Source organism: Rana temporaria, chromosome 2 (genome assembly GCF_905171775.1).
Source record: "Rana temporaria chromosome 2, aRanTem1.1, whole genome shotgun sequence".
Classification (NCBI taxonomy): domain Eukaryota; kingdom Metazoa; phylum Chordata; class Amphibia; order Anura; family Ranidae; genus Rana; species Rana temporaria.
The window spans coordinates 105,762,439-105,780,970 of NC_053490.1; the positions used below are offsets into that span (position 1 = coordinate 105,762,439).

Sequence of the window (18,532 nt, forward strand, 5' to 3'; positions counted from 1 at the left end):
GCGTTGAGTTAGAACTTCAGCTTGTTCTCGAAAGGTGTCATGATTGGTGCAGTTACGCTTCAGCCTAAGGAACTGCCCCTTAGGTACTGCACCTAACCAAGTTTTATGGTGACAGCTGTCATTCGGAATGAATGAATTTCGATCTGAGCTCTTGAAGTAGGTCGAGGTAACAAATTGGTCATTATCCACTGAGATAGTCAGATCTAAAAAATTAATAGTTAACTGACTAGCTTCATGTTTGAGCACTATACCTCTGTTGTTCCTATTCAAAAAGGACATGAAGCAAGACAGCTCAGCCTCAGACCCTTTCCATAGGAGGAGGACGTCATCAATATATCTGGCCCACAGCATTATCTGGGGCCTAGAAGATACATCGACGACGTCCTCCTCCCATTTGGCCATAAATAGATTGGCCAGACTGGGGGCATATTTGGCCCCCATCGCAACTCCGCGGTCCTGTCTATAAAATTGGCCATTATGCCAGAAAAAGTTGTGTGTAGCTGCGTATTGCAGCAACTCCATAATGAAAGAGATCTGGGCCAACGGTAGGCCCGAATCTCTTTCAAGAAAAAACGATACCGCCTCCAATCCCAGATTGTGTGGGATCACCGTGTAGAGTGACACAACATCGGCGGTGACCAACCACATATCGGGAGATGGTTTGAGGCTAGATAAGGTATTGATAACTTGCCTCGTATCCTTTAAAAAGGAAGGCATTTTAGCCATCAAGGGTTGGAGAAAAAAATCGACATATTTGCCCACCCGGGACGTAACAGAGTCGATCCCACTGATGATCGGACGGCCCGGGGGGCAAATGGGATCCTTGTGCACCTTAGGGAGATAATAGATTACCGGTACCCTAGGAGCTTTAGGAACCAGGAACTCTTTCTCTTTGGCATTAAGAATGCCAAGACGGGAGCCCTTATTAACTATTTTGACCAATGACTTTTTGTACTTATCACCGGGGTTAAGGGGGAGGCGGACATAGGTGTCACTGTCGTTCAAGATGCGTTGCATCTCGGCCAGGTAGTCAACTTTATTTAGGACCACTATCCCTCCCCCCTTGTCAGCGGGGCGGATGACCAAATCTTTATTATCACAAAGTGACTTGATGCCTTTCTCAATGTCTAACTTAGATCTGACTTTTTTGACATTCAGCTCATCTAGGTCCCTAAGTGTCAGATCCCTGAACACCCTAAGGGCTGCCGGTAGATGTCCTGGTGGATTAAAAGTGGAGGCATTAGCCAACCCTGAATGTGTGTAATTCAGAGCTGAAGTCTTAGAGGGATTATAGGGGTTGGAGGAAAAATATCGCTGTATATTTATCTTACGTACGAATTTATGGATGTCCATGTATGTTCTGAATTTGTTAATATTTCTTGGGGGGAAGCCCAAATTCAGAAAGCCCAAAAAGACCAAAGACTTAGTTGGAGCTGGGATTTTCAACTTAAGTTCACATACTCTTTCCGGTCCGGAGTTAGATGTTCTTGATAAGGGGCTGAAATATGCCCCCCCAAGAAATATTAACAAATTCAGAACATACATGGACATCCATAAATTCGTACGTAAGATAAATATACAGCGATATTTTTCCTCCAACCCCTATAATCCCTCTAAGACTTCAGCTCTGAATTACACACATTCAGGGTTGGCTAATGCCTCCACTTTTAATCCACCAGGACATCTACCGGCAGCCCTTAGGGTGTTCAGGGATCTGACACTTAGGGACCTAGATGAGCTGAATGTCAAAAAAGTCAGATCTAAGTTAGACATTGAGAAAGGCATCAAGTCACTTTGTGATAATAAAGATTTGGTCATCCGCCCCGCTGACAAGGGGGGAGGGATAGTGGTCCTAAATAAAGTTGACTACCTGGCCGAGATGCAACGCATCTTGAACGACAGTGACACCTATGTCCGCCTCCCCCTTAACCCCGGTGATAAGTACAAAAAGTCATTGGTCAAAATAGTTAATAAGGGCTCCCGTCTTGGCATTCTTAATGCCAAAGAGAAAGAGTTCCTGGTTCCTAAAGCTCCTAGGGTACCGGTAATCTATTATCTCCCTAAGGTGCACAAGGATCCCATTTGCCCCCCGGGCCGTCCGATCATCAGTGGGATCGACTCTGTTACGTCCCGGGTGGGCAAATATGTCGATTTTTTTCTCCAACCCTTGATGGCTAAAATGCCTTCCTTTTTAAAGGATACGAGGCAAGTTATCAATACCTTATCTAGCCTCAAACCATCTCCCGATATGTGGTTGGTCACCGCCGATGTTGTGTCACTCTACACGGTGATCCCACACAATCTGGGATTGGAGGCGGTATCGTTTTTTCTTGAAAGAGATTCGGGCCTACCGTTGGCCCAGATCTCTTTCATTATGGAGTTGCTGCAATACGCAGCTACACACAACTTTTTCTGGCATAATGGCCAATTTTATAGACAGGACCGCGGAGTTGCGATGGGGGCCAAATATGCCCCCAGTCTGGCCAATCTATTTATGGCCAAATGGGAGGAGGACGTCGTCGATGTATCTTCTAGGCCCCAGATAATGCTGTGGGCCAGATATATTGATGACGTCCTCCTCCTATGGAAAGGGTCTGAGGCTGAGCTGTCTTGCTTCATGTCCTTTTTGAATAGGAACAACAGAGGTATAGTGCTCAAACATGAAGCTAGTCAGTTAACTATTAATTTTTTAGATCTGACTATCTCAGTGGATAATGACCAATTTGTTACCTCGACCTACTTCAAGAGCTCAGATCGAAATTCATTCATTCCGAATGACAGCTGTCACCATAAAACTTGGTTAGGTGCAGTACCTAAGGGGCAGTTCCTTAGGCTGAAGCGTAACTGCACCAATCATGACACCTTTCGAGAACAAGCTGAAGTTCTAACTCAACGCTTTATAGAAAAGGGCTATTCCGCAGAATTTCTTCATGAAACCCTGGAAACGGTCATCAACACTGACCGAGAGGAATTACTTAGGGTAAAACCCAAAAAGGACACATCGGCAGATTTTAAGACCCCCTTTGTGACTGACTACTCCTGTCAGCATGCTAGCGTGAAAAAGATAGTGGCTAAACACTGGCATATCTTGAAAAGCGATAAAACTTTGAGTAAAATTCTACCAATTAAACCACAGGTGGTCTTTCGGGGGATACAACCCCTTAGAAACAAATTGGCACCTAATGTCCTCGACCCACCAGAAATTCAATCTATGTTTTTATCTGGGCTTGTGGGCTTCTTCAAATGTGGCCGCTGTAATACTTGTGCAGTAAATACAGTTATTCCTAAGAGGACCACAAACTTCTGCTCCAGTCGTACGTCCATCAGTTACCCCATTGATACGTTCATCACATGCTCGACGATGGGGGTTATATACCTTCTACAATGCCCTTGTGGGCTTCAGTATGTGGGGAGGACTAAGCGGGCCCTACACATACGTCTTAATGAGCATGTGACAAACATTTTGAACGGTTTTCCAAATCACTCGGTTTCGAAACATTACCTGGTGACACACAATAAAAACCCTGCAGGTACAACTTTTATAGGGATTGATAAGTTCCGGGCTCATTGGAGAGGAAATGACTTAGTCAGGAGCATTTCAAAATCTGAAATGATGTGGATTCATACGCTGAGAAGCTTTGAACCCCATGGACTCAACATTGAAGTTGATGTCAACTGTTTCATAGAAAATTCTTGAAACCAGCCTTTTTCTCCATACCCTTTGTTTATAATTTACACTTGCTCAATATTGTTATTACTATTACGGTTGCACTTTGACAGTGGACACTCAATGTTTTTTATGTCAATAACTTGGCACTGAGTTCGTGTATATAATGAATTGTTTTGAGGGCACTGAGGTTGTTGTAATTATTAGACTACACTATGAACCTCCATTGAGAACAGTGTTACCTTATTTAAAATTAATTCATTGCACTTTTTATATCATACTATATTTATATAGCATGATTTTTTATTCACCTTATTTTTTTTCATTTTTTACTATATATCCATTTTTTATATAATTTTTTTCACATCTGCATAATGGGCTATTCTTTAGAATATGTTTTATGTCCCAGTTTGGTATATGTTAATTTTGCACATATGTAGGGTTATTTTGTTTTTTTGCTGTCAGATTGATTTATGACAGCCTGATCACATATATTTTGTAATGAGTTCTAATCACTGCTAGGTTGATTTTTAATACGACCGCTCATCTGTATATTATGTTTGTTTTAGTATGTGTAATACATTATCTACACTGCCTGGTTATTCATCATAATTCGGCCTAGTGATGATGCTGTGACTTGATGTCTGCAAGCCTGCTGCTGTAGATTCCTGTCCTCTCTATTGGGATTGATAAACTAGCTGTAAGGAAGCACGGATGACGTTTTTGTATTAGCTTATACCTGTACCGTTTGTCCAATCATTGTGGACTAGGTCTTGTAACACCTCTTCCTTAATTTAATAAATTCCCAATTTTCTCCTTAATGTCCGCGCGTTTAGCGCGTTCAATATTTGTTTGTGTCCCGGGGCAATATCCGCCTTACTACTAGAGTTCTGGCTCTGCTAGGTTGGGTTCCCTCACTTAAGATGGCGGGCTTGCACTCGTTAAAGATCAAGTATCTGACACGCCCCATGAAATGCACGTATTTAACGCGGTGACGCGGCACGCATCCTCATTCCCGTGACCACGTCTATACGAAGACGAAACGTTGGGAGGTTGGCGTGCTGACGTCATCGCGTACAGAGGACGTGCCTCGTTTGTTTGTTTGCCGGCCGGCTACTTTTTATCTCTGCTGCATTGAACCTTTTTAATTGTAAGTGCTCTACTTTCTTTTTTAATTAAACTTTGATGGTATTTCACTATGAGAGCTTGCATATCTTTCATGTTTCCTGGTTACCTGACCTTTGGATCAAAATGACCTGCTTGACAAGCGCCTTCCTGCTGTAGATCGTTACACACTGGCATGCAAAACTGATCCTTTGAGGGTCGCTTATCTTTGGTAAGGGTCAGTGTGTTCGTTTGGTGGTGGGACCCCAGCTTTACTGCACAGTGTCTGTCAACTTTAGCCACTGGGAGTTAGTCTGTGTCTACTTATCATCCGTTTTTGCACTATTTTTGTTTTTCTTTTTGCTTCTCACTGGGCTGAGTCTACGGAAGTAGGAACCCCTGTATCGCTCCACATAGGACCGCTCCACATATTTGTGGCTACAGTATGGAAGGCTCTTCTTGATCCCCTGGGATCTATACTTCTGGTAAGGGTCAAGCCTGAATTCTTTCACTTGGATATTGTCCCAACTTTAAACCACAGATTTGGATTCACTTCCTAGTGTTTTTGGACTTTCTTTTGGGGACTTTTTTCAATTTTATAATATATATTTTTTATTGATTTGTTTATGAACACATATTGAGTTTTTATACTCTATATTTTGTTTTTTGATTGAGCTGACTCTGGCTCAGCGATTTTTTATTTTTATTTATATATGGTCACTCATTTATTATTATTTTTAGCGCAACTCCCACTTTTTAACTACTGATTTATATGCTGTATAACATTTTGAGCCTGCTGCTTTTTTAAGTTTCTTTTTGGTATGCGCATTTTTTCACTTTTTACTATCATATAATGTGCCTCTAGTTTCACTTTCGGTTTTAAAGGTACATACATGAAGTTCCGGGTGAGAGGTGAGTCGGGAAGACTCACAGAACAAAAACAAACAAATCCAGGGCAGTGTTTTGTTTTTAAAATGAATCTGATTGGTTCTGAGGAGTTTTAGACACACAGTAATGACAGCTTAGACCACCGTGAGAAAGCTCCCAGTACGATGGTTATAAGGAAACAGGCAACCAGGAAGTGTGGAGATCAGAGCAGAATTACAGCTACTTCAAAGCAAAAACTAACAATGAGGACATGAAACCAGTACTGCAGTAAGGTAAAGGAAGCTATTTAGCTAAAAAAAAAAATTCCTTTAGTGACCCTTTAATGTGAGATACACCTTAAAAAAAGTTTTTTACAAGGGAGAGTGAAGCAAGAGGCCTGACTTTTAAGAGTTATTAAGACAAATCTATGGAAAAGGCCTGATTGTAGAAAGGCAAGATTGTGAGGTAATCTCTAGCAGTGAAGTGGCTTTTTTCACACCAAGCAAAAAAAGATTTCCACTTTTTGCAGGTGTGATAATACATCTTCTTAAATATGTTTTTTCCTGCTTTTAGCAAGGTAGGAATCACGGGCTGATAAATCCCTCTATCCTTTTTATACATGTGTTTTAATAGCAATGTTGTTAAAGCCAGAGACTGAAAATGAAGATGGAATAGAAGGCATTGAGATAGAAACTCTTGTCTATTGAGAAAGTGTCCAGGTGTCATCTTCTAGAAGTCTGAGTGTATCTCTGTACCAGGTTTTTTGTGCCAGCATGGCACAACTAAAATCACTGTTTTCGAGGAAATGAGGTAGGATTTGCACAGAAGGGAAGGTGTAAGTAAATTAGCCTGATTTGAGACCAGGGGATTTTTAAAATATTTGAGGCTAGAGCTAAAGAATCCCTGGTGCTCTGCTGGTAAAAAAATCTGGTGTCTCACCTCATGCAAGTGAAGAAATGTCATCAGCACATCAAGGATTCCTCGAAAGGATCAAAAGTTTTATTATCGTGGACACATAATAAATATACTGCAACGTTTCGGAGCCACGCAGGGCCCCTTCATCTGTCAATTGACCTCACCTGCCTGATGAAGGTGCCCTGCGTGGCTCTGAAACATTGCTGTATATTTATCATGTAACCACGATTATAAAGCTTTGGACCCCTTTGAGGAATCCTTGGTGTGCTGATGACATTTCTTCACTTTGATCATCCACGGTTTCAAGTCTATGGTCATTATAGCACCCAGCACTGAACAACTTCTTGTACATGTATGGGGGGGGGGGGGGATATTGTGCTTTTACTTCAATGTAAGAGTGCAGGCTATCTTGTGTTTAATCGAGAAAGCAGTGAAGCATGAGGGGATAAAAGACACTACACACCACTAGTGGAAAAATGGATATTACCGCGCTTATCAAAGGAGGGGAAACAGAGAGGGGAAGAAAGGGGGAGGGGAAATGAAAGTGATGAGAAGTGGAGGTACAGCTGCGGCACTGGAAGGTGTATCAAACCATAAGCAATTGAAAATGGGGAGGGTAGTGCTGCGCTAATCAGTGGTGAATGGATAAGTGAATAAACAGGTGGGGGAGGGGAATGAAAGTAGGTGTAATTGAAATGAGGAGCAATATAGCCCAAATGGCATCAGCATAAAAATAAATATAAATGATCAGTGAACAATAACAGTAATGGTGCAAATCATATAACTACACAGGTTCCTCTTAATGTGATGAAATACACTATAAGTAATGGTGCAAAAAAAAATTTCAGGTAACTGTGCTAAGTGACACTCCTATATTGGTGATAAACAGTCCATCAACAGAGTTTGAAAAATATTAGCAAAAAATATAAGTAAAATTTCAAAAGTCCAAGAAAGCAAAAGTGCAAGTGTAGGTCCGCAATATGGAGTGAGAGGAAAATGGGTATCCAGTGATCCTTTTAGGGTAAGTAAGGATGTCCCCTTACCTTACTGCTGTAAGGTAACAGCATATAGATCCAACCACATTAGATGGTTCACTCGATGGGCTCTGATCCAACAACGGCAGGTCCTCCTTGGGGTTCTCGTCCCAGATTGGTCAGTTTCTCGCCCCAAAGAAATAAAGCATCGATGGTGTGATACCGTTTTAAAAATTTTAATTCTCAAAGAAAATAGACAGGGGTACTCACATAATCCAAAATACAATTGAGCATGTAAAAAAGAGGGGCAATCTGTCGCCAACGTCACCTCCGATACCTCTCAGTGGACTCATGCGCATTCGTCACTATCATGTGACTTCCTCAGGAGTAGTGAGAGGCATAAATGGGATCCTTTTTATAAGGTGACTTGTTTAGTAGGCTGTAAGTTCTGTGTTTGCCCCCCCCCATGGTCTCCGTCCCCTGGCTGAAGCTTTTAAGTTTTTTCAATTTTTTTCATTGTTAACCATATAAATGAGATGTCATATCTGTCACCCACCATCTGAATGCTACTAATTTAAATATTTTATATGCTGGGCGAAATTTTTTGATTTTTTGATTTTACTATTAAATGCCTAGCAGACTACGGGAAAATGGCTGCAGCTGCATTATTTACATGGCAAACAGCTGAGTTTACTTACAGCCTACTAAACAAGTCACCTTATAAAAAGGATCCCATTTATGCCTCTCACTACTCCTGAGGAAGTCACATGATAGTGACGAATGCGCATGAGTCCACTGAGAGGTATCGGAGGTGACGTTGGCGACAGATTGCCCCTCTTTTTTACATGCTCAATTGTATTTTGGATTATGTGAGTACCCCTGTCTATTTTCTTTGAGAATTAAAATTTTTAAAACGGTATCACACCATCGATGCTTTATTTCTTTGGGGCGAGAAACTGACCAATCTGGGACGAGAACCCCAAGGAGGACCTGCCGTTGTTGGATCAGAGCCCATCGAGTGAACCATCTAATGTGGTTGGATCTATATGCTGTTACCTTACAGCAGTAAGGTAAGGGGACATCCTTACTTACCCTAAAAGGATCACTGGATACCCATTTTCCTCTCACTCCATATTGCGGACCTACACTTGCACTTTTGCTTTCTTGGACTTTTGAAATTTTACTTATATTTTTTGCTAATATTTTTCAAACTCTGTTGATGGACTGTTTATCACCAATATAGGAGTGTCACTTAGCACAGTTACCTGAAATTTTTTTTTGCACCATTACTTATAGTGTATTTCATCACATTAAGAGGAACCTGTGTAGTTATATGATTTGCACCATTACTGTTATTGTTCACTGATCATTTATATTTATTTTTATGCTGATGCCATTTGGGCTATATTGCTCCTCATTTCAATTACACCTACTTTCATTCCCCTCCCCCACCTGTTTATTCACTTATCCATTCACCACTGATTAGCGCAGCACTACCCTCCCCATTTTCAATTGCTTATGGTTTGATACACCTTCCAGTGCCGCAGCTGTACCTCCACTTCTCATCACTTTCATTTCCCCTCCCCCTTTCTTCCCCTCTCTGTTTCCCCTCCTTTGATAAGCGCGGTAATATCCATTTTTCCACTATTTATCACTGTCTCGCACTCATTACCGCAGCTATCATGGATGTCTTCTCATTTCTTGATAAGAGGCAGGTTAATCTTGAAGATGTTTTTAATGCTTCTGCACCTGTTAAGAAAAACAGTGACCTAGAGAGCCTCATGAGGAAGCTAGGGCATAATATGGAAAAAAAGATCAGCCTATGGTGGGACATAGTCACCTTTGAACGCTATATTAAGGATAACATTGTCCCACGGCGTCTACGATGGGATATAACCCCTAATGATGGCCTATTAGATCAGGCCTCAATAGACGAATGGTTTAAATTTTTTAACATCAAGGGGTCAGAACTTTTGATGTTCCTACTAGACAGGAAAAAGAGAAAGCTGAAACTGATCGAACAGATCATCCTAGAGGTCAAGGAAGAACTAGAAGCATATAAAGATTCAGGAGATCTCGTAAGATACACAACACAACTGAATAATGATTTAACAAAGAAAGACAAGGAAGTACAACACAGGAAAAGTAAAAAATACAGTCGCGATATGAATGATTTTAAAACGGATCATACGTTTAAATGGCAGAGCCAATCGGGCCGACCAGATCCCATCTCAACCTATTCCACACCAGAGAGAAATGTGAGGGTCTATTCACCCCCAAGAGTGATCAACTATATAGGGCCCACCCAAGAAACGCATGATAGGAATAGGCACGAATCGCCCCGGCAGTACAGAAATGAAGAGAGACAGGGCAACTATAATCAACACACTCCCTACCAAAATGAGAGAAGACCACCCCAAAATGAGCGGACACCACAGAATGGTTGGAAGAAACCCTTCTGGAAAAAACGCAGAAATAATAACAATGGCCATAACTATGGACAAAGACCACAACAAGACCAGAGGGATAATAGACCCCAGCCCCAAAACCAACGAGATAATAGAGGTGGAGGCTATGAGAATAGAGGTCGGCCACAGGAAACCAACTATTATCAGGGACGTCCAAATGAATACCATGAGAACAGAGGATATACACATGAACAGAGAAGAAGAAGCCCTGTTCGTTCAAATGATCGAAGAGAGGGAGATCGAGGTTATTACACTCATCACCCACAGGATAGGAGTCCAATCCCTACACGGAATTATTATGCACCCCTAGAACAGCGAACAGTGGATGATAGAGTGGAAAGACATCAAAATCCCAATACCTCTTCTTTTTTAGAGAGAGGTCAAGAATACCATCCGCCTCGACATACAGAGGAAATAAGAACCTACAGAAGAACCCCAGAAAGAAACGGGGAAAGCGAGGAGGAAAGAGAACACAAAAGAAAAAGAACAGAAAGGGAGAGGGAATCTTCAACTTAAGTGGACTCCCACTTACACATGAAGAGATTGGCGTCCTAGATAAAGGCCTCAAATACGCACCAGCGAAAAATCTGGATAAATTCCAGACATATATAGGAATTCAAAAGTATGTAAGGAAATTAAATATTCAAAAGTATATGATCAGTAACCCTTACAAAACTAAGACTGCCAATCCAGATGAAGAAATTAGACATAGTAATCTGAAGAATAAATCTATTTTTAATCCGCCTGTGAAAGATAATAAATGTGTGGAAGTCTTTAAAAGATTGGTCACAGGAGAACTAATGGACCTGAAAGTGAAAAAACAAGAAGAACCGAAACATATTAGGAGTGGAATACGCAAATTGATGAAAAGAAAGGATCTAGTAGTTCGACCAGCCGATAAAGGTGGTGGCATTGTGGTACTTTCCAAGGAACAGTATAAAATGAGCATGGAACAAATGCTAGGAGATACCAACACCTACAACCGCCTTCTGAGTAATCCCATGTTTAAATGCAGAAAAGCCTTGGAACAGATTGTACATTTAGGACTAAAAAGAGGAATCCTGGATAAGAAAGAAGCACAATATCTGATCCCTACATCATGTCGCACACCTATTGTATACTCACTCCCCAAAATACATAAGAACAGCACGAATCCACCGCCCAGACCTATAGTAAATGGAATTGATTCCTTAACTGCAAGAATGGGGCAATACATTGACTTCTATTTACAGCCAGTAGTTCAGAGTACAAGAGCGTATCTTAGAGACACAAAACAGATGTTACAATGCCTGGATGATATACCAAGAGATGATGGACCCTTTTGGCTAGCAACAGCAGACGTATCGTCGTTATACACGATCATACTACATCATCAAGCATGCGAAGCAGTCAAATGGGGCCTCAGGAAATATTCCCAGTTGCCCTGCATCCAACGAAAATATCTGGTAAAAAGTTTGGACTTTTGTCTTAAAAATAGCTACTTCTGGTATGGCGGCAATTACTTTTTCCAGAAAACCGGCGTAGCCATGGGGGCAAAATTTGCCCCTAGTGTAGCTGGGCTTTTTATGGCCCAATGGGAAGAAGGGAAAATCTTCTCTGAACCTCCTGATGATCTGTACATATATAAAAGATATATTGATGATATCTTCATACTGTGGAGGGGCGAGAAAGAAACGCTAGCAGATTTTCTACAAGATTTAAATACCAATGACAGAAACATTGAACTTTCTTGGGAAATCAGCAACAAAAAGATCACATTCCTAGACCTAGAGGTGGAACAAGAAAATAATGAACTCCGGTCTAAAACTCATTTTAAAAATGTGGATCGTAATAGCTACTTGCCGCTTGAAAGTTGTCATCACAGAAACTGGCTTTTTAACATTCCAAAAGGGCAATTAATGCGCCTAAGACGAAATTGTACAGACAAAGATACTTTTCTCACCCAAGCAAAAGACATGGGAGAAAGGTTTAAACAAAAAGGATACGACAATTCCTTTATTAACCAGAAGATTGCAGAAGTGGCAACAATGGATAGACAGACTCTTATGAGTGATAAGCCTAAACAAAAAATGCATAAAGACTTGATGCCTATCATCTTCGATTACAGTATACAACATAAATGCATTGAAAAAGTCATTAGACGCCATTGGAATATACTACTGGCTGACAAAGAACTGGGGGGTGTCCTTCCACCGATTCCAAAGTTCGTATATAAAAGGGCACCTACTATTAGGGACAAAATTGTTAAAAATGTGCCTGATCCGCCTAAAAATAAAAACAACTTCCTCTCTTTTTTCACTGGTAAAGGTTTTTTTCCATGCAAAAGATGCTACGCATGTTTGAGAACTCACAAACCAAACCAGAAGAGGAAAGATTTTACTGCAACTAGTACAGGAGATGTATACGAAATAAAAGAATTTATCTGCTGTAACACAGAGGGAGTTGTATACGCACTCGAATGCAGTTGCGGTCTACAATACATAGGCCGGACAAAAAGAGCATTACGAGTGCGTATAAAAGAACATGTCCAAAACATCCTTAAAGGTTTCGATAAACATAGTGTATCAAGACACTTCCTTACCCACCACAATAAAGATCCGACACATCTTAAATTTTGGGGCATAGAGCCCTATGTGAGACACTGGCGAGGCGGGCATAAAGTTAGAACATTGAGCCAGTTAGAATCTCGCTGGATATTTACTCTGGATACTTTTGCTCCCCGAGGTCTTAACATAGATTTTGATCTTAATTGTTTTTTAAGTGACCGATAAGACTTTATTTTTTGATTTATTTCTTGCTTCACTTACCCTCTCTGTTCTCTCCTTTTCGCTATCTAATATTGATGACGTAGATTGTTTTTAATCTGTATATGTGGATCTGTTCGCACACGTCATCTACGTCTTTTAACCTTATGTGGCATATCCATTCAATGAAATTAAATATGTCGACATACATTCATTTAAATTTTTTATACTTTTTAACATATATATATTTTTTTTAACAAATTATTCTGGCTCTCAATATTTTTTAATATACCAATTGAGCCTCAATCTTCTCGGTGCATTATGAGTGTGTATATACACATAAATTCCTGCTCCCCTGTGTTTTTAATTGTTTCCCTCGAGTGCTCCCTTGTGAGGATGCCGTGTGTCACCATTTAACAAGCATTGGCTTCAAAAAAATGGCTGCGGCTCCACTTCCGGTGGCTGCAAGGTGGCTGCAGCTCCACTTCCGGCGGCGCTCGTTTTGATAGACGCCGCCGATACGTGATGGAAGCCTATTTGTGATGCTGGCCGAGGTCGGGGGGCCCCATGCAGGCCCCCGACCAGACATCAGACAGAATGGCTCACTTTTGTAAGACGTATCCCCAGCGCTCTGTGAGATGCTGGGGACGTCTTTTGAGCTACAACAAAATGGCGGCTGCCAGACTTCCTGTAGAACGCTGTGTACTGTCAGCACAGAATGTTATGATGGTACTTTTGAGCTACAACAAAATGGCGGCTGCCAGACTTCCTGTAGAATGCTGTGTACTGTCAACACAGAATGTTATGATGGTACAATGGGACTTCTGTGTTTGCCCCCCCCCATGGTCTCCGTCCCCTGGCTGAAGCTTTTAAGTTTTTTCAATTTTTTTCATTGTTAACCATATAAATGAGATGTCATATCTGTCACCCACCATCTGAATGCTACTAATTTAAATATTTTATATGCTGGGCGAAATTTTTTGATTTTTTGATTTTACTATTAAATGCCTAGCAGACTACGGGAAAATGGCTGCAGCTGCATTATTTACATGGCAAACAGCTGAGTTTACTTACAGCCTACTAAACAAGTCACCTTATAAAAAGGATCCCATTTATGCCTCTCACTACTCCTGAGGAAGTCACATGATAGTGACGAATGCGCATGAGTCCACTGAGAGGTATCGGAGGTGACGTTGGCGACAGATTGCCCCTCTTTTTTACATGCTCAATTGTATTTTGGATTATGTGAGTACCCCTGTCTATTTTCTTTGAGAATTAAAATTTTTAAAACGGTATCACACCATCGATGCTTTATTTCTTTGGGGCGAGAAACTGACCAATCTGGGACGAGAACCCCAAGGAGGACCTGCCGTTGTTGGATCAGAGCCCATCGAGTGAACCATCTAATGTGGTTGGATCTATATGCTGTTACCTTACAGCAGTAAGGTAAGGGGACATCCTTACTTACCCTAAAAGGATCACTGGATACCCATTTTCCTCTCACTCCATATTGCGGACCTACACTTGCACTTTTGCTTTCTTGGACTTTTGAAATTTTACTTATATTTTTTGCTAATATTTTTCAAACTCTGTTGATGGACTGTTTATCACCAATATAGGAGTGTCACTTAGCACAGTTACCTGAAATTTTTTTTTTGCACCATTACTTATAGTGTATTTCATCACATTAAGAGGAACCTGTGTAGTTATATGATTTGCACCATTACTGTTATTGTTCACTGATCATTTATATTTATTTTTATGCTGATGCCATTTGGGCTATATTGCTCCTCATTTCAATTACACCTACTTTCATTCCCCTCCCCCACCTGTTTATTCACTTATCCATTCACCACTGATTAGCGCAGCACTACCCTCCCCATTTTCAACTACACACCACTAGCTCAGCAGGTGGAGAGGAAGGTGAATAATCCTAGCCTCTATGACGAAGACCCTGTGGGCGGGGCAAAATGCATCAGAGGGGCATGGCTTAGGAAGAGTTCAAGGCTTAGGCCGTTCACATTTCTCTCCTTCTGTTGGGCTAGTGGTGTGCAAAGTCTCGCATCTCTCTAAACTGGCAGTGCGACAAACTGGAAATGGTTGTCTGCTGATGTGAAGCACAGAAGGCACTGATGAAGTGGGTAAATGGGAACATAAAGATAAACATCTTGGATGTCCATAGATGTCATGTCCCCTTGTATCAGAGAGACAAATACTGACCTTGCAGTGTCCATGTGAAATTTTGCAATTTGAAGGAATTTGAGAGGAATTTTAAATTTTAAAGTACAAATACTCTTATAGGGTTTTGGTGCCCTAACCAGGTTTGAATAGAATCCTTTGCACCTGTCTTGTGGTAGTACAACGACTCTCTGAGACAACAGGTGGTTCAGAGCATTCTGCAAATCAAAATTTCCATGGGCAGTTTTTGGTTGATTTGAAAGAAGAGAGTGGTGAAGTGGTAGAGCTCTGAACTCTATTTTGTACCACTTTGAAACGTTTAAACCCACAGGTCTGGGAGGTCTGTGACCCAGAGAAGAAAACTGTAACAGACGTCTCCTCACTCTTAGGTGGAAGTATGCCTCTTCATTGTAAAGAGGATTTTGGGGAAGGCTTTGTGGTTTATGTACTAAAGCTGGAGAGTGCAAAATCAGGCTCACTTCTGCATAGAAACCAATCAGCTTCTAACCTCAGCTTGTTCAATTAAGCTTCGGCAATAAAATCTGGAAGCTGATTGGTTTCTATGCAGAAGTGTGCCTGATTTTGCACTCTCCAGCTTTAGTAAATAATCCCCTTTGCGACCTTTGTGTGCCAAGCCTTGTGCCGAAAGGAAAGACATTCAGCCATAAGTTAATTAGGTTTTGAAGTTGAAGCCTGATTAAAGCAGACAGGTTCTCTGCATTTAGAGGAACTAGGGTCTCCTGGGAGGGTGGTTTAGGGAACCTCTGCTGTGGAAGTAAAACCTTTACACCACTGACTTTGATGAATTAGTCAAGTGCCTCACCAAAAAGACATAATTTTTGAAAAGTCATATATGTGAGGTGCCTTTTGCAGGCAGCTTCAGCTGTCCAAGCTCCTAGCTATAGGATTCTGTGCATGTGCATGCAAATTGGAGTCATTTTGGAAGTTTCTAGGGCATCTACACAGAAAAGCAATTGTTTTAATTGCTGTGTAACAACACAATACTAAAATACAGTATCATGTTGGTTGTTCATTGTCTTACTCAAGTTATCTACAGTTTAACATACTGGAATTGCAGCAAGAGCTGGTTGCAGGGCTGGGCTTCCAGATTAAAGAGAGAGCATCTCAAGCCTTCTATCTGCATAATTTGTGAAAAAAGGAACATCTTCAATAGGAACAGTGAGATATTTGTTTATGACAGAGTCTTAACTACAGGAATGGATCACTTCATTGTGAACTCTTTTTTCCACTTGATAAAATTCAGTAAAGATTTGGGGGGAAGTGAAAATTCTGTGTTGGGGTCTTTGACTATAATGGCTGTATTAAGGCCACAAGTCGGAGGAAATTTGACTTACAGGAGATGAAAAAATTTTGCTTTAGTCAAATAGGCTGCTTGATGCATGCCTGAAATGTGGCTAGAATTCAGTCCTGAGACCAGTGTGTGCAATTTTGCATTGATTCCCCTTGCCTGTTCCCCTCTATAGCTAAAAGTGAAGGTATTCCCCTGTGGGGTACTCACGGAATAGGATGCAGAACATAGGGTAAGCATGTCCATAAGGAGTGTTTGGTAACCCAGGTGTAGCCTGTCCTGTAACTCAGGTGGTTCCTCCTGAAAGTGCTAGAGAAATCACCTGAGTACCTTATATCAGATCTAGGCAGAAGTGGCGGTAAATTGTAGGACCAGTGGTGTGAAATAACACCTCGTCATCTACCTGAGACTGCGCTCTGATTTGTTGAATGTTAGCACCAAGTTTGAAAAGTTTACACTGCAATATGAATACAATCCAAACATAGACCTGTTTTTACAGTTCCATAGTGATAGACCAAAGCCATAAAGCCCTGGACCTGTATAGCACCAAATACCAAAGTATGCACAGGATCCAGTGCAGGATCCAGTGCCCAAAGCAGCAACTTTACAGGCCGTCTTTTTTTTTTGTTCAATTTTTTTTTTTTTTGTGTGTGTATTTTGTGCGTGTACTCGAGAGAGGAGCCGGACTGCAGGAGTTGGGAGTAGGCAGGCCTCCCCCAGAGGCAATCTGCCACCTTTCTCCATGCCCCGGGTGGCAATGGCGGGTGTGTGAGGGGGTCCTCCCACACAGCCCGCCCTACCTGCTCCGCTTTGAAGCCCAACGGGGCAGAGGGACTCCCTATAAGGGAGTGAGAGGATCTAGCCCGCTCAACCAGCCCCGTTAGTCCTTCGCCTCTCTTTTTAGAGACCGCGTGGTCAAAGTGCGTGCATGTTAACCCAATTTCGAGTGCGTGTAAGTGTGGTGGTTTTTGTGGGAGGGGGGTGGGCGTACTAAGCGCAGGCTTACCTCGCATAGCACACCCACCGGGAGCCGGGCTGAGACCACCAAACTCAATTCACATGTAGCCGAGACCGGGATCCGAACCCCTAGCTGCAGAGGTGAATGGCTTGTCAGCGCAGTGCCAATCGCGTTGAGCCACCGCAGCTCTTTACAGGCTGTCTTCACAGCATAGGGTCCAGATATGGATCTCAAGGGTTTACTGAGGTTGTACACAGCTTCTATGCTGGCATTAGAAGACAGCGAGGGCTTGACTGGAAAATCTGAAGATAAAATAATGAAGAAAAATAATATACTAGTTAAGCTAAGGGTGATTTTCTCAGTGAAGGGGGAAAGGTCCATCGCCTTCAGACACTAACATAAAAGTGAGGACTCAGAGTGGGGTAGCGTTATAGGGGAGGCACCCATTGGGCATGTCCTCTAAAACTTTGTCAGTGTCTAGTCACTTGAAGGTAAATGCCTATAACCCATGGTGTATGAATATCCTGCTTGTGCCCTGTACAGTATGATTAAGATATACACTTTTAAAGCCTGGCGGTCTGAGTCCATAGCGGTTCCACATGCCCCCTGCACAGTACACCATTCAAGGGTGCTCTTGGTCCCTGAGTAGCGCTGTTGAATAGAGTACTGTGCAGGGGGTATGTCTGAGCATTGGAGACCTGGACTACTGTGCTCTGTGTAAGAGTAGGTGTCCAGCTCCTCAGTGTGCTGCCAGGATAGGGCAGCTTCCCATTGTGATAGGCACAAACAAATTATATTAAAAAATAATGTTACAATATTTACTTGTTATACAGCTTGACTGCATAACAAGTAAAGGTGCAATACTTTAAACTGGGCATTAAAACATTGCAGTTGTAATGTCGGGTGATTAAAAAATTCCACAGACCTTGGAACGCTCCTTTTCTGAAGAGGCCTCTGCAAGTCGCTCTTTCAGCTGCTCCTTTTCTGCCTCTAGTGATTCTTTTCTTGTCTTTAGACTGTTAAACAATAAAAAATACATTGCACACTATCAGTGCAGTGTATCTAAAGCAACTGAGGTCATAAGCAGTTTCATTTTTTTCTGAGGCAACAAATTAGACCTGCCAGAGAAACCAGGTTTATGTAAAAAAGCAGTGTCTTGTTTGTTCAACACACTCTTTAGAAGAGAAACAAAATTCTATACGGTGCTTAATGTGTAGCAGGATATTAAACACGTCTGAGACAACATCCTACGTGTCTGGGCACCAATTAACTTGCAGTTATTATACGAACATACATGCATCTATTATGTACAAACATGAGACTTCCAACCAGATTTTTATCTGATAAG

The 18,532-nt window shown here is 41.6% G+C and overlaps 1 protein-coding gene across 1 annotated transcript in view; it reads right to left on the reverse strand.

Moving 5' to 3' along the window:
• Positions 1-18,532, reverse strand: part of CALCOCO1 (calcium binding and coiled-coil domain 1) — a 95,922-nt gene that overhangs the window by 50,080 nt on the left and 27,310 nt on the right. Inside the window, exon 7 of the mRNA XM_040340723.1 lies at positions 18,110-18,200. Within this exon, the coding sequence (XP_040196657.1) occupies positions 18,110-18,200 (91 nt within the window). The remainder of the gene's footprint in view (positions 1-18,109; positions 18,201-18,532) is intronic.